This window comes from Nymphalis io, chromosome 4 (genome assembly GCF_905147045.1).
Source record: "Nymphalis io chromosome 4, ilAglIoxx1.1, whole genome shotgun sequence".
In the NCBI taxonomy this organism is placed as follows: Eukaryota; Metazoa; Arthropoda; class Insecta; order Lepidoptera; family Nymphalidae; genus Nymphalis; species Nymphalis io.
In genome coordinates this window covers 89,609-104,655 of record NC_065891.1, presented here as the reverse complement: position 1 = coordinate 104,655, position 15,047 = coordinate 89,609, and the positions used below count along the sequence as shown (strand labels likewise).

The following is a 15,047-nucleotide window of genomic DNA, read 5'->3' as shown; positions in this document are numbered from 1 at the left end:
ATGTTTATGAAGTTTTTTAGCAAATACGACCGCTCTAACTCTTCAAAACAAATATAAAAACCGTTTAAAACCGTAACCGTTCTAAACAGAATGATATTTCATGCGTTTTGCTTCCAAATCACAGACTTCCAAACAATCATTTATCCTTTACTTATATTTAAACATATTTATAGTAATAAATTAAAAAAAAAATCATCGAAAGCAAAAAAAATGGATGTGGTATTACAAGAATTATGTTTTAAAACCGACTATAACCCTTGTAAATGCTACTTAAAGTAATTTGTAAAAATAATCATTAAAAATTTAAGTGACGATTTTTCATGTTGAGTAACGTCAATAATTATTTTTCAAAGAATGTTAATGTAAGTAAATGTTATCTGTATTGACTATTGTATATTCTGTCCACTGCGTAGGATAAAATATAATTTTATCTATGGTAAAACTTTCACTGTCATGATGTTAGTGTGAGTAAAATATTCGATTGTGTGAAACATTTAACCGTACTGTCACAAATTTTGGCAGTTGTGTGCGTTCAAAAGAACTCGCTTGTCGCGTTGCGGTGCGTGTGCTTTCCACAATTGACTTTCATCGCCTCGTAAGTTTGTGATTTTTATATATTATAGTGTATTTAGTGGCTTCCGAACGTTTTCTATGACCTTAAATTTAATGAAAGAAGAGCATATTATGCGAGGGATGCTCAGGATCCGCCAAGAATATTCGATCGGTTCGTGTCGATGCGTCACCTTTGTGAGCCATTTTACAAGTTCCTGTTATTTTAGAATCTGTATGAATCTCGTGCATTGTTTGTTATTAACGTCGAATTGAACTCATAACTTGACTAAAACAAGGGAGATTCGATAACTTAACAAGGGTAAAGTGCATTCTAACCTATCAGAGTACGGACAAGGAAGTCTTATTTTGCGAGTGGCGCTAGCTGGCCGCTTGTTCCTCTGTGTATGTTTTTGCTACATTTTGTTTCTTTATTGTCCTGAATCGCGAGTCTAACCTTTACATATATAACAAGTGAATAACATCAGGGTAATTTTTGTACGCGAAATGGGTTCATCACAATAATTGTTACTAATAGGTTAACTTTTATTAATCCTCTTTTATAATGACCATTTATTTCATTTCAATCCACTTTTAGAGAAATGACAAAGATATATATATATTTAAATCGGCCTGTTAAATTAATTTTTCAGCAATATTTAGTACTGTACAAATGATTTAAAACATTATTAAATTATATATTTAAAAAAATCACACAGAATTAAGTTTTTTTATAATAATGTACTAAGTCCATAAGTCTGTATGTGTTTTGCATTTATGAACTTACATTTCATAATGTTTTTAAATAGATAATGTGACTAACAGACTGGAGTCTAGGATCAAGTCCTTAAAGATAGATGTGCAGATAGGATACTAGCATTGTTGTTGGTGCTCACTGTACACATTTAACTTTTTCTTCGTAACACTTCAATTGCAACATTTCAAGTGCCGTTTGAAAATAATATTTCAATGTCATTATTACTTCTACACAATATCAATAAATTACATGAATTATTCATAGAATTAGAAGTGCATTATTTACCTTTCTTTTTCAATTTGTTTCAATTAATTGTCAATAATTAGATGTTTATTTATTAAGTTGAAGAATGAAACATGATCAAGTGTTACCTTCACTCTGTGCTATCATAATCATTTACTTTCATACATTCTACTCAACAATAATTGATTTAATGTGAAATTGTAATTTAAGTATACAACATTTTAAGCATTTATGTTTACTTATAGAGTATCAAACCAAGAAATGTTTATATAAAAGTAGGTTTCTAGAGCAACATTTGTAGTTAAAAAAGTGGTAAATGGCTATATCATACATATTGAGTTAGGCAGGTCTGGTTAGTAGGTCAGGCTGGCGATATGGCAGGTCGCGGCAAGGCCTTCGCGCGGCTCGTACTGTGCATAGGAAACGAGGGAGACGCAGCGGCAGCGGGAGCGGACGCGGACGCTGACGCTCGGATCTGGGTCAATGGTAGCGGAGCGGGCCGCGGCACAGCACGCCACGGCCGCTGCAAGTGGGTCGCCTGCCCGCCCCGCTCCGCGCCATTCCCCTGCGACCCTTCTCTATTGCGCTTTTATTGCTTTGCGATTATTATGGATCCGTTCTACCTGTTACCTCCGGCCCGCGCCTCTAGCGCCTACCTCCGTCGAATGATTTGTCCAAAAAACCGAATAGGTATTATGTAATAGTTAATTCAATATAATCGATGCTTGCATCTAAAGCTACTTATCCATCTCATAGAATATGAGAATCAGATACAGCATGAATGCGATCACATAGCGGGTCGACGTGCGGATCGAAGCGCCGACGAGACGTTCGACCGGGCTACGTAGATCTTGACCTTGGCTAGGTTAGGTACGTGCGGTTAACGACCTCGCCCACAATGACAAATTGAATTGAATTCGAGATAAACTGAGAAAAATCGAATTGTACGGCGTTAACATTGTCAAATACTATAAACAATATGATATATATAATTTTTTATTTTAAAGGAAAATGAGATCAAATTTAAAAATACATTAAATGAGCCGTCCCTGTGTTTTCGTGATCACGCAACACTTAGCTTTGCGTTGCGTTGGCGGCCAGAGCGAATTCGGATCTATATTTTATTGTTATTAAATCTTCTATATACCGACCCTTCGGAGAGACATTCACAATTACCCGTAAAAGTAATATATTTGAACAAGTAATGTAATATATTTACTGGGGGTCAGAGTATTCGTTTTATGTTCACTTATTAAACTTCGGCAACGACGCCGAATAACATTTTGCCGAGTACGCTTCCATTAAACAGTTGATTCCGGCCCGTCTAGTACGGTGCAATACAAACTGATGATCCAACAATATCAAGTTAATCTAGCTGTGATGGTTGTTCGAAACCTTCTGCCGTTACCGCCTTGCGCTAATATCCATACACCTACATCGTAAATTAAATTCGGGAAAATATCTAAACCGACCCTTCCCCCGACCACTCATGATCTACCTCCTCCTCCTCCTCGTGCCTCTCTCGTACTCGTTGTCTTTCGGATATTACACGCACAACCCGGAGAGTGGGGCCAGCGGCACAAGGGTTCTACACTTCAATGTGCTCTACAAAACTTATAATTTACGCATCTAAAAAATTGTGCCAACAATTCGCATTCGTTAAGTCCATCCTCGTCTCATGGCTGTATTTTACCGATATCACAATGGCTCGCTGATATAAATATGTAGAGTAGAGAGTAGTAGTAGTAGTAGTAGTAGCAGCAGCATTAGTCTAGTATCTGTCTTAAAAGTCGGAAAGCTCACACTCTTTAAAAACAAACTATAGTTATCCAACTGATTGCCTGCTGTACAACGATCTTAGCGTAGGGAACCGATTTATTTACACAAATTGAATATATACGTATTCTGCGTATAGGCATTTACTATTGTCGATGTTTTATTGATTTGTAATGTTGAGCACCCCTCGTGAGCAAACGTGCAGACAACTTAAAGCTTATATTTATAAAGCCGGTCGGCCCTCCAGTCTTAGCACTGGTTAAATCGACGTTAAAAGATAACATCGACGTATTATATTGTAATACTTAGTACTACTGTAACCGTATAATGTATATTTCTAGTGGTCACACGACGAAAAAATGAAATTATCCATACATATATGATGAAGTATAGTCACTCAAACATCTGTCGTTATATTAGTATAACGTATAGGTAGGTTATCCATCGGTCTTAGCCAAAACTGACAACAAATCCGTGCGTGCTTGAGAAACCTTACTTCCACTCAATAGGGTCAGTAATTCTCGTGGGGCAATGTGTAATGTATACGGTTTCATAACACAAATCCAAAAATCCTTTTAACTCGTTTGTCCTAAAGTTATGTTTAGCGGTTACGATTAGTGATTTTATAGATGCGAGCCTTTGTCGGAAATTAAACGATCGCCTATAGGCTATGTTATCTAATGTTATGTTATTTATTTATTTTTTTAAAAATAACGCTGTTTTTTGCCGCTTCTTCTCATATCTAGTTTTGTTTTCGAACTGACTATACTTTTTAACTAAGTGCGTGACTTACAAGCGTTCATATTGAATAAATATATTTAGCTTAATCTCTGCCTATATTTCCCACACAGTGCTCACACATTATGTCGATATCACATCGCACGTAATTGTAATTGTAATTATAATTGTAATTATAATTCATCTCGTGCTTTACGGTGAAGGAAAACATCGTGAGGAAACCTGCATGTGCCTAATTTCATTGAAATTCTGCCACATGTGTATTCCACCAACCCGCACTGGAGCAGCGTGGTGGAATAAGCTCCAAACCTTCTCCTCAAAAAAAAAAAAAAAGAAAAGGGAGAGGAGGCCTTAGCCCAGCAGTGGGACATTTACAGGCTGTTACTGTTACTGTACTGTACATCGCACGTTCTGTCAAATATTAAAAAATATCCTTGCAATTAGTGAAACACATATATGTACCTAGTACTCACCTGCATTTGTTTTGTGTATTTTCAATACAAAAAGTGACAAAAAGGTCGAGCTTTTAGTTGTCTTAAATTTTTACCTTTTTTTTTAATACAATGGTGTTGAAATGTTTGAATACAAAAAGTAACCGCACTAAAAAACTTTCCCCGTAATAGTATCAGTATGACACGCGCGGTGCTTAACCGATTGTCTGAACTCTGGATTGATTATTCGCAATATTTTATCGAGAGAAATCAGTTTGTACAAACACTTAAAGAAAACTGAAATTATTTTCCGGATCGAAAACATTTTTCAGCTCATGCAACACTTTAAACCCGAAGTTTCAATAGTATTTATAATATAATAACTCTGCTCCTACTCTAACCGCTGTTACCTCGATATGATAACGATTACCACCTGCCGCTCTATTAAGGAATGAAATTAACAAAGATTATTTAAAAAATATATTTTATTTATCAAGTTTAGTCCGTGTGTGCGTTATACGTATACGTGAAAAGTTCTTTTGGTTCCGTACAATAAAATCGAGGTATGCGAAGTTCACGGTATCGACGCTTATTTTTGTAAATTTTGCATCAGTCCGCTCTCGTGTCGGTTCACCAAAATGTTTAGGTGTGCGTGATGGGGAGGGGAGTGCGCGAGCGGGCGGCGCGGCGCGGGTCGTCGACCGCGCGGGAGGCGCGCGTGGAGTGCGCCGCGCGCCCAGCTCGCCGCCCGCGCGCCCGAGCTCCGCACCTGGGGGATGCAGCGCGCTCGGGTCACTGACACCGCGCCGCGCAACGACCCTCCGCACAGTGCACCGGTGTCGTTTGCCCTCTCTCCTCTAAACGCTCGCCGGAAAGTCGATTCTTATATCCTTCATGCCTAATGTGCGCGTTAGAAGTTTATTTTATTTTTTAAGTCGATGAACGTGCTGTTGATTGTCTGGTTACGTTCGGTTTACCTTCGCTCTAACTTAAAACTCTCGCGATCGGGATCATTCGGTAGCGAACGATGTAGCAAATGGCGAACTCTGGATCTCGAAGTGAAACGTACGTCACGGCGACCTTGCCGCGGCAGCCCAAGGCCCCGAGTAGAGGGCGAGCGGCGAGTGCGGCGACCCCGCGCTATCGAGCGTCGAGCGAGTGACGAGCCATGTCGAACTCGCCGCTCGGCCCTACTCTACCCCCTCGACTTATCGCATTAGCTAGACGACGTTTTATCCGTAGAGTTCGAACACATTTTGTATCGAGGCTGTCGCGCCGGCTAGCGGCTGCTGCGAGCGACCGTCGACCTACAATGTAGTAACGCGCCTCGCACCTGCCGCAAGCTCATCTGGGGCGAACCATTACATGGGTGGCATGCACTACATTGGTTCGAGAGTTCAGAGAACGAGAACTAATACTAATAATAACACGTTTAGTAGTTAAACAAATGTATATATAATATTAACACCACGTTTCAAGTTTCCAGCTGACTTCGACTAAAATGAGTCCTTAAATTCGAAATGAAAGGATTACCTCGAAGGCATTCTCATTTTAATGTGACTACAAGATACACCTTTGAGAATGTAATAATTGCAGAACACAACTGGCGCAAAATTTATTTTGATATCAAATTTTAATATTTACAATACTTAATCAGTGAATTTAGGAGTCTGTCAGGCAACAGTACGGCCTATAGTAGATAGCTGAATTTTTAGTCAGTTTTCAATATTTTAATGCAATTTTAATGCTTTTTTAAATGTATTCTCATACAAGTCTCCGGAAAGTTATAGCGCTAGTATAGTCAATAGATTTAATGACAGACGAAACGACTAGACCGGCGGACACGGCAAGCGCGTGACGACATCAAGCATTATTATCACAAATTTTAAATATTTTTTTGCATTCTCTTTTAAATGTTATTAAATTTATTAGAAAATTCTAAACAAGTACTTTACTTCGAATCAAGTTTATAAATAACGTAACCGAAGGCTAATAACCAAAGTCGACTGTCTTAACATTAGTAGATCGTACGTCATACGTGCATTGTTTGCATACACTCATAGTAACAGCCTGTTAACGTCCCACTGCTGGGCTAAGGCCTCATCTCCTTTTTGAGGAGAAGGTTTGGAGCTTATTCCACCACGCTGCTCCAATGCGGGTTGGTAGAATACACATGTGGCAGAATTTCAATGAAATTAGACACATGCAGGTTTCCTCACGATGTTTTCCTTCACCGTTAAGCACGAGATGAATTATAAACACAAATTAAGCACATGAAAATTCAGTGGTGCTTGCCCGGGTTTGAACCCACGATCACCGGTTAAGATTCACGCGTTCTTACCACTAGGCCATCTCGGCTTCACATACACTCATGTTCAATGCAAAAACCTCCTGTAACTTATATTAGATATGATAGAACAAAGACTACCTATACTAGCGACGTTAAGGTTTAGGTCAGCTAAAGAGTTTGATTGTTTACTTTTTTTTATTAATAAAAAATAAGTTGTTAGGACTTCAGAGTGGGGACAACGATAATCCAAGGGGATCGAACCTTCGACATTCACAACACTATACTGACTATTTAACGTTCATCTGAAGACGCTTCGATTAGTCGAAAGCATAAAATGTAAAAGAAAAATGACTAAAATGTCATGGTTATTTTGTAATAATGTTATAAAAGTGGAGAGCTTGTATGTATGTGTAGTTATAGGGCTACACATAATAAGCGGATTCGATATACGAAATACGAATAGGACTCGACGCTACGATGCTGAGGAGCGATGCAGTAGCCACAAGCTAATATGGTAAAGTGTATATAATTCATATTTACGGCTTTTCTGAATACCTGCTGTCCTGATACTGCTTACGTCAATTTAGGGAATCGCCTACTATTGAGATATTCACAAACATCGTTCAATAAGTACTGAGGCAAACTCCCGACGATCATCGCCTGTGCCAATAATTTATATTGTGCATAAAATGCTTATCACATAAACATCTTATTTTGTGTTATTCGATACATTAACTGTGACATTTGTTTAGAGCTTATTTTTTGTTATTATTTGAGTATCTCATGTGTGGGCGGTACCGGCGGTACCGACCCCGAAGACTTGTGTAGTGTAATAAGTAGTATGCAAGTCAGATGGCGTATAAATATTAAGATCGTTGCACTGATTAGTCATTAATAAATCATCTTCTACCAAATACACTCGTTTCAATAACATAAGTCCCCTCACTTGCACAAAGCCCTACCACAAGTGATTTACACATTGTGGGTAATGAGCTTTTGAGTAAAATGAAGATTTTATTTTGTAACTGATTGTAAACATAAAAAAAGATCTCTTTTATTATTAGTTCTTATTTAGTCCACTTTTAGCGCTGCTATTGATTCTTGTTCATTCGTCCATGGCTAATGTTAAAATCCCGTTGAGTTTCGCCGCTAGTCCTTTTAAGCATGAGGTGTTTCTTGTAGGACGAGGGTTGGATTTTAAACGATCCACGACCACGAGGTCTACGCCTGTTACGCTTATTTGCTCATCATATTTAAATAATATAATCAAAGTACAATAACACTTAATCGGCATAAAATACCATCAAGAAGAAACTCTCCGGCCGCTGCCGACTAAAATGTCCTCCCACAAAAAGAACATTTCGGTTTAGAATTGCCTAATAGGTCAAGTGTACAAAAATTACTGAGTTCTATGTTTTTCATTTGTTCTAACGCGACGAGAGATCGAATTTTAAATTTTCATTTCGCGATAAATGCAGTTGCGTCAAACAATCAGCAACATTTGAGTCGGGCGGAACCATCAACTACCGCATCTCAACCCGTCTCAGTTTACACTTGGAACATTTTTTATTTAGGGCTCCCATCACTGACGATGTTAGCGAGATGGAATTAGTTTGTTAATGTATAAAAAAAAAAGAAAGTTTATTGATTATTTTCTGAGTAATTCCAATAAATTAACTTTTTATTTTTTTATTATTTATTTAATTATAATAATTAAGATGTGTTAACGGCAACACACGAGCACAGTTACAACGAGCGTTCACGTCGACAGAGTTCAAACGGGGGCGACCGGTGTGCGCGTCGCGAAGAGAGGCGGAGGCGAGGCGAGTGTGCGTAAGGCGGCGACACCGGCCGCAAGACGGAGAGCGCGCGGCAGTCGGGGCCCGTGCTGCGCGCCGCGGGGCGGACGCCGGTCCCCCCGAGGCGGCGCTGGGTCCCGCCCTCCTCGCTGCGGCACCACGATGTGCCCGACGGCGACGCCAAACACGACATCATCCACAGAAAGGTGACGAGCGCGCGTCTCCTCGCAGTCCCACCGCACCGAGCGTGCCGCACGACGACCGCCCGCTGACGGTGTCCGATTGCTGTTACAGGTGCGCGGCATACTGAACAAACTTACCCCGGAGAAATTCCAAAAACTGAGTGATGATCTACTCGGACTGGAATTGAATTCGGATAAGGTGCTGAAGGGAGTGATACTTCTCATCTTCGAGAAGGCGCTGGATGAGCCCAAGTACTCGTCTATGTACGCGCAGCTCTGCAAGCGGCTCAGCGAAGAAGCACCAAATTTTGAGCCGCACGGACAACCTTGCACCTTCAAGTTACTCCTGCTTAATAAATGTCGAACAGAGTTCGAGAACCGCGCTCAGGTATAGCACTCTCTTCCTATCATTCATACAATTTGTTAAGTTAATTTAATTCACGTTAACGGTTTAATAACCGCATTTAAAATCGTTCATTCCAAAGGCGTTCGCGGCCTTCGACGACAAGGCGCTCACACCAGAAGAAGAAGAAAAACGACATCTAGCCAAATGCAAAATGCTCGGCAACATCAAATTCATCGGCGAGCTCGGCAAGCTCGAGATCCTGGCCGAGTCGATCCTGCATCGCTGCATCCAGAACCTGCTCGCCCGGCGCGCGGCCGCCGAGCACCACGAGGACCTGGAGTGCCTCGCGCAGCTCGTGCGCACCTGCGGACGGGTGCTGGACTCGGAGCGCGGCCGCGGCCTCATGGACCAGTACTTCGCGCGCATCGAGACGCTGTCCGCCTCGCGCGAGCTGGCGCCGCGCATCCGCTTCATGCTGCGCGACGTGGTGGAGCTGCGGCGCAGCGGCTGGGTGCCGCGCACCGCCGTGTCGGCCGAGGGGCCCGTGCCCATCCACCAGCTGCGCGCCGACGACGAGCCGCCGTCGCGGCGCGACCGCGAGCGCGAGCGTGACCGCGAACGCGACCGCGACTCGCTGTTCCGCGGCGGCCTGCGCGCGCGGCCGCTGGACGACGTGCTGGCCGGCCTCAGCCTGCAGCCCGCCACCGCGCTCGTGCCGCCGCCCGACAAGCTGTTCGGCAACGGCTTCGCGCCGCGCGACGCCTTCCGCCAGCGCTCGGCGCCCGGCTACTACCCGCGCTCGCACTACAAGCAGCACCAGCAGCACTCGCCGCACTCGGCGCACGCGGCGCAGGGCAACGGCTCCAAGGAGTCCACGCGCGTGAGCAAGTCGCGCGTCACCATGTCGTCGGGCGGGCTGCAGGACGTGCAGATGCGCCCGGCGGCCAACTCGCTGATGTTCACCGCCAACCGCCTGTCGCGCCCGCAGCCCGCGCCGCTGCCGCTCGCGCCGCAGAGTGAGTCGCCGTCGCCCGTCGGAACTGACCCGCCCCGACTCCGAGTCTCGTCGACCGCTGAATAATACTGTAATCGCTTTGCAGACGTCCTCACCCCCGCGTTCGCCAGCGCGCCGCCGCTGATGAAGGAGCCCGCCATCGCTATCAAATCGGCTCCCGACAAAAAGGATAAACCGAAGAAGGACAAGGTGAGATAAATCATACACGGTCGTACACGAGACGACCGCACCCGCCGCGAAGGGGGGAATGACTGTCTCGCTCGGTCCGACCCGCAGGCGCTGAACAAGGAGGAGGCCTGTCGGCTGGCCATAGAGGCGGTGACGGCGCTGGCGGAGGGCGAGCCCGAGCCGGCGGACGAGCCCGACGGCGAGCCCGAGCGCGACTCGGCCGCGCTGCGCCGCCTGCGCGAGCTGCAGCTGCCCGACAAGGTGCTGCGGCGCGTCATCGCCGGCGTGCTGGAGCACGCGCTGTCGGCCGGGCCGGCCGGACCGGGCGAGCCGGGCGAGCCGGGCGCGGCGCCGGCGCCGGCCGAGCGCGCGCTGGCGGGCGCGGCGTGCGGCGTGGTGCGCGCCGTCAAGCGCGCGCCGCAGGGCGAGACGCTGCGCGCGCTGCTGCTGGCGCACCACCCGCACCGCCGCCTGCCCGCGCTGCTGGCGCACGCCGTCCGCCAGGTGAGCGCCACGAGTGCCCGACTGCGACGCTCGTATGACATATAAGACATTTAGGCTAACCGCGTACTCTGCGAAGTGGACGGGCTTGCACGTTACGTTGATAAATTAACGGAACGGATTAATCGTCACGTAGTCTTTTTTTTGGTGATTTCTCACATGAATGTCTTAAAATACGCTGCTCCTATAAAAGGTGGGCACTCCGCGGTAAAAAAATATTCATATTCATCATCATGCTCATTTAGCATAATAAACCGTGAACCGGACGCGGGCTCATCCGGTCCGCCTGCCGAATCCGCAATTTCCGGTCGGACGTCTACATCACTCCATCATAAATTCGAAACATCGACAGAAACTAGTGACGCTGTCGGAGGTGGGCGCCTGGTGCGAGGGCGGCCAGCACCACCCGCTGCTGCTGGAGGTGCTGCAGGAGCTGGGCGAGGCGGTGGGCGCGGAGCGGCTGCAGGCGCTGTACGGCGAGAGCAAGGTCAACCTGTGCGCCTACGTGTCGGAGCGCGAGGGCGGCAGCGCGGCGCGCGCTCTGGACGCGCTGGAGGCGCGCGGGCTGGGCGCGCTCGTGCCGCAGCTGCGCGTGCAGGCCGCGCTGGCGCGCCAGCTGGCGGCCGAGCCGGCGCCCACGGCGCTGTACCGCTGGATCAAGGCCAACGTGGAGCCCGCCGTGCGCCACAACGGCGCCTTCGTGTCTGCGCTCGTGGCGCTCGTGGCCGAGCACGTGACGGCGGCGGCGGGCGCGGCGGGGCAGGCTCCGCCCGACAAGGCGGCGCTGGAGCGCGAGAAGACGTTGGCGGAGGCCTACGCGCCGCTGCTCACGGCGCTGCTGGAGGGCCGCCCCGACCTGCAGCTGGCCGCCGTCTACGCCGTGCAGCTGCACGCGCACCAGCATCGCTACCCGAAAGGTGACCTTAATTCGCATACGAGTCCTAGATACCATTTCGGGGTCCCATTTGGTTTCGGCGCAGTGTGGTGTTTAGCATTTTAAATATGTAAAGCCGTTGTTTCTCCGGCTGCACTCTATTCGGGTAATCGTATAGGATTGCCAGTTATGAAGTGAGGGACGATCACATCGCCGTCGCCATACCGATTTTAAAGACGCTACACGTATTGAATGAATTCGCTATAGACGGCGAGAGAGCTTAGCTTGGAACATGAACCGCGACCGTGCGCGCCACGACAGTGGACACGTAACTGACCGAGTCTCGCTATCCTTGCAGGTATGCTGCTGCGCTGGTTCATGTATCTGTACAACCTGGAGGTGTGCGAGGAGGACGCGTTCCTACGCTGGCGCGAGGACGTGACGGACGCCTACCCGGGGAAGGGGGAGGCGCTCTTCCAGGTGAGGCGGCTTGTCAATGATCACTGCGATTGTTTTGTTTAAATATATAACGAGTATTATATAACTTGAGTTCCGATGCATTTGACACAAAATCGATCCTCGCTTTATACTTCTTTTAGAAGTATTCAGAGTAATTTTAATAAACGAGGGCGATACATTGTATCTGTCAGTGATTTGGTGGGATGGGTAGGGAATACATAACAATTGACCGCACAGGTGAACACTTGGCTGACGTGGCTGCAGCAGCAGGAGTCCGAGGACGAGGAGGCGGAGGACTAGACGACAGCTGCCAGCGACAACCAACACTGCACCGCTTTTATTTGCGCTCATCTCATATAAATATAATTAAGCCAAATAGTTTAAATACCTACCCTCGTCACCCTCTAGCGCTCGACTCGCCGCGCCGACGACTCCAGTGTTATTAGGTCAATGTTTAGGTTATACTACGTAAACGAATGTTAGTGTCTCGAGATAATTTTTTGTAGTCTTTTACTCGATTTTGATACTTTTACAAATGTATACAATGTATAGTGTTCGTTTGAACGTATGATTGCACTTCGACCTGCCCTCTCTTGACAATGAGCGTATTTTAGTTGAAATTGTAAAATATATCTATCGAGAAGTTAAATCAATTTTTATTATTATTATCATGATCATTTATTTTCAATACTAAATGAATGTAGTGGATAAACTGTAAGAATGCTTAAATTTCATTGTATTATCAGATTTTAGAATTTTGTAACGAAATATATAGAAAAGTAAAAAAAATGTTTCCTCAGACATAAGAAATGTATGTTGATTGAGTGATTTGTAATAAAAAGTTGTGAAGTGATGCAGAGATAAACATAAGTAACATTGGTCAATATGTATTCAAGATGAAAAATAAACTTCAGTGTAATTTATTACAAAGGTTGCTTTTTATTTACGGCCTCCTCGCAGTAGTCCTCCCGCTATCGAGAGGTACATACGCATACATATAGACAACCCTCTCACGACACTCACGAACATCGAGGGATTTGCCACAGGCATCTATATATATGGCTTGTGTCGCGTCAAATGCGGTCAAACTGACCTAATATTCAAGCGATGCCTTCAGCCTTCAATTATCCAACCTATAATTACCGAATTAATTAATTATCATTGTAAATGGAGAACAACCGCCATAAATATTAAGACAAGTCTCGTTTCTTGTAACCAGTTAGTAAGTGATAACATTACTATATCTATTTTTATGCAACTTTTAAAAAGTTTTATGGTGGGTGATTTAAAGCCCTGGTGACGTATGATTTCTCATTAGAAATCTCATCACTCCATTATATATTCCTAATACAGATTCTAAATGTCGTTACTTATCACGTGTAGTTGTCATGAACCGTTAAATCCAATGATTTTTATCAATTCGATCAATCAATCAATCAACAGCCAATCGTTGTCCACTGCTGAACATAGGCCTCTCCCAAGGTGCGCCAAAGCTCATTGTCCTCCGCCTTCCGCATCCAGTTGGTGTCCGCCACCTTCTTAAGGTCGTCGGTCCACCTGGCTGGAGGGCGCCCTACGCTGCGCTTGCCGATTCGCGGTCTCCACTCTAGGACTCGTCTGCTCCAACGGCCATCGGTCCTACGACATACGTGACCAGCCCACTGCCACTTCAGCCTGCTAATTTTGCAAGCTATGTCGGTGACTCCGGTTCTTTTCCGGATAATCTCATTTCTGATCTTATCCTTCAAAGATACTCCGAGCATAGCTCGCTCCATAGCACGCTGAGCGACTTTGAATTTGTGGACTAGTCCCGCAGTTAGTGTCCACGTTTCGGCACCGTATGTCATGGCAGGTAAGACGCATTGGTTGAAGACTTTCGTCTTCAAACATTGCGGTATAGACGACTTGAGGACTTGACGAAGGTTGCCAAATGCTGCCCATCCCAAGCGAATTCTTCGATTGGCTTCCTTCTCGAAGTTGTTCCTACCGACTTGTATTATCTGTCCTAGGTAGGTATATTCACTAACAACTTCGAGAGGTTTCCCCTCGACGTGTATCGGTCCCGGCACGACATGCCTATTGAACATGACCTTGGTCTTGTCCAAGTTCATACCGAGACCGACACGCCGGGAAGACTCGCCTAGGCTACGCAGCATTTCGGTGAGTTGTTCCAGCGACTCTGCTATGATGACGATATCGTCGGCAAATCGAAGGTGTGAGATGTACTCGCCGTTTACATTGACTCCATACCTAGTCCAATCCAGCGTTTTGAAAACGTCTTCCAACGCGTTGGTGAACAGTTTCGGGGATATTACATCCCCCCGTCTCACCCCTCTGCGCAGTTGGATCGCCTTCGTCTTACAGTCCTGGATGTGGACAGTCATTGTAGCGGCGTTGTACAGACATCTCAGTACCTCGATATATCTCCAATCGATATGACATCTCTGCAATGAGTCGAGCACTGCCCAGGTTTCGATGGAGTCGAAGGCTTTCTCGTAGTCCACAAATGCCATACACAGCGGCTGATTGTACTCTTCGGTCTTCTGCACAATCTGCCGAACAGTATGGATGTGGTCCACGGTGCTGTAGCCTGATCGAAAGCCGGCTTGTTCTGGGGGCTGGAACTCGTCAAGTCGTCTGGCGAGACGGTTCGTGACGACTCTTGAGAACAGCTTATACACGTGACTCAGGAGGGAGATTGGTCTGTAGTTTTTCAAGAGGGTTTTATCACCTTTCTTGAAAAACAGTACCACCTCACTCCCGCTCCACGTTTCCGGGGTCTTGCCATGTTGGATGACGGAATTAAAGAGGCTTGCTAGCTCTTTCAGGACCGGAGTCCCGCCTGCCTTAAGCAACTCTGTTGTGATTCCGTCATCTCCTGGAGCTTTGTTGTTTTTAAGCTGTTCTAGAGCTGCCCTA

The 15,047-nt window shown here is 45.7% G+C and overlaps 1 protein-coding gene across 2 annotated transcripts; it reads left to right on the top strand.

Moving 5' to 3' along the window:
- Positions 1 to 482: 482 nt before the first annotated feature.
- LOC126781660 (eukaryotic translation initiation factor 4 gamma 2) lies at positions 483 to 13,058 on the top strand. Of its 2 annotated transcripts, none has more exons than XM_050506617.1 (9): positions 483 to 595; positions 8,556 to 8,789; positions 8,878 to 9,153; positions 9,251 to 10,127; positions 10,212 to 10,315; positions 10,403 to 10,798; positions 11,148 to 11,712; positions 12,028 to 12,149; positions 12,366 to 13,058. In XM_050506617.1, exons 3-9 carry the CDS (start codon positions 9,028 to 9,030, stop codon positions 12,426 to 12,428), a joined length of 2,253 nt encoding a protein of 750 aa, XP_050362574.1. In that variant the 5' UTR covers positions 483 to 595; positions 8,556 to 8,789; positions 8,878 to 9,027; the 3' UTR covers positions 12,429 to 13,058. The 2 variants fall into 2 exon arrangements, with proteins under 2 accessions (XP_050362574.1, XP_050362573.1); XM_050506616.1 differs by lacking the exon at positions 483 to 595 and adding an exon at positions 626 to 747.
- Positions 13,059 to 15,047: the final 1,989 nt, after the last annotated feature.

Excerpts from the sequence above, each read along its gene's own strand:
- LOC126781660 (XM_050506617.1), top strand. The coding sequence starts at position 9,028 with ATGTACGCGCAGCTCTGCAAGCGGCTCAGCGAAGAAGCACCAAATTTT. Across the intron at positions 10,799-11,147 it reads TGGCGCACGCCGTCCGCCAG|AAACTAGTGACGCTGTCGGA; the intron begins GTGAGCGCCACG and ends AAACATCGACAG. Across the intron at positions 11,713-12,027 it reads CCAGCATCGCTACCCGAAAG|GTATGCTGCTGCGCTGGTTC; the intron begins GTGACCTTAATT and ends CTATCCTTGCAG.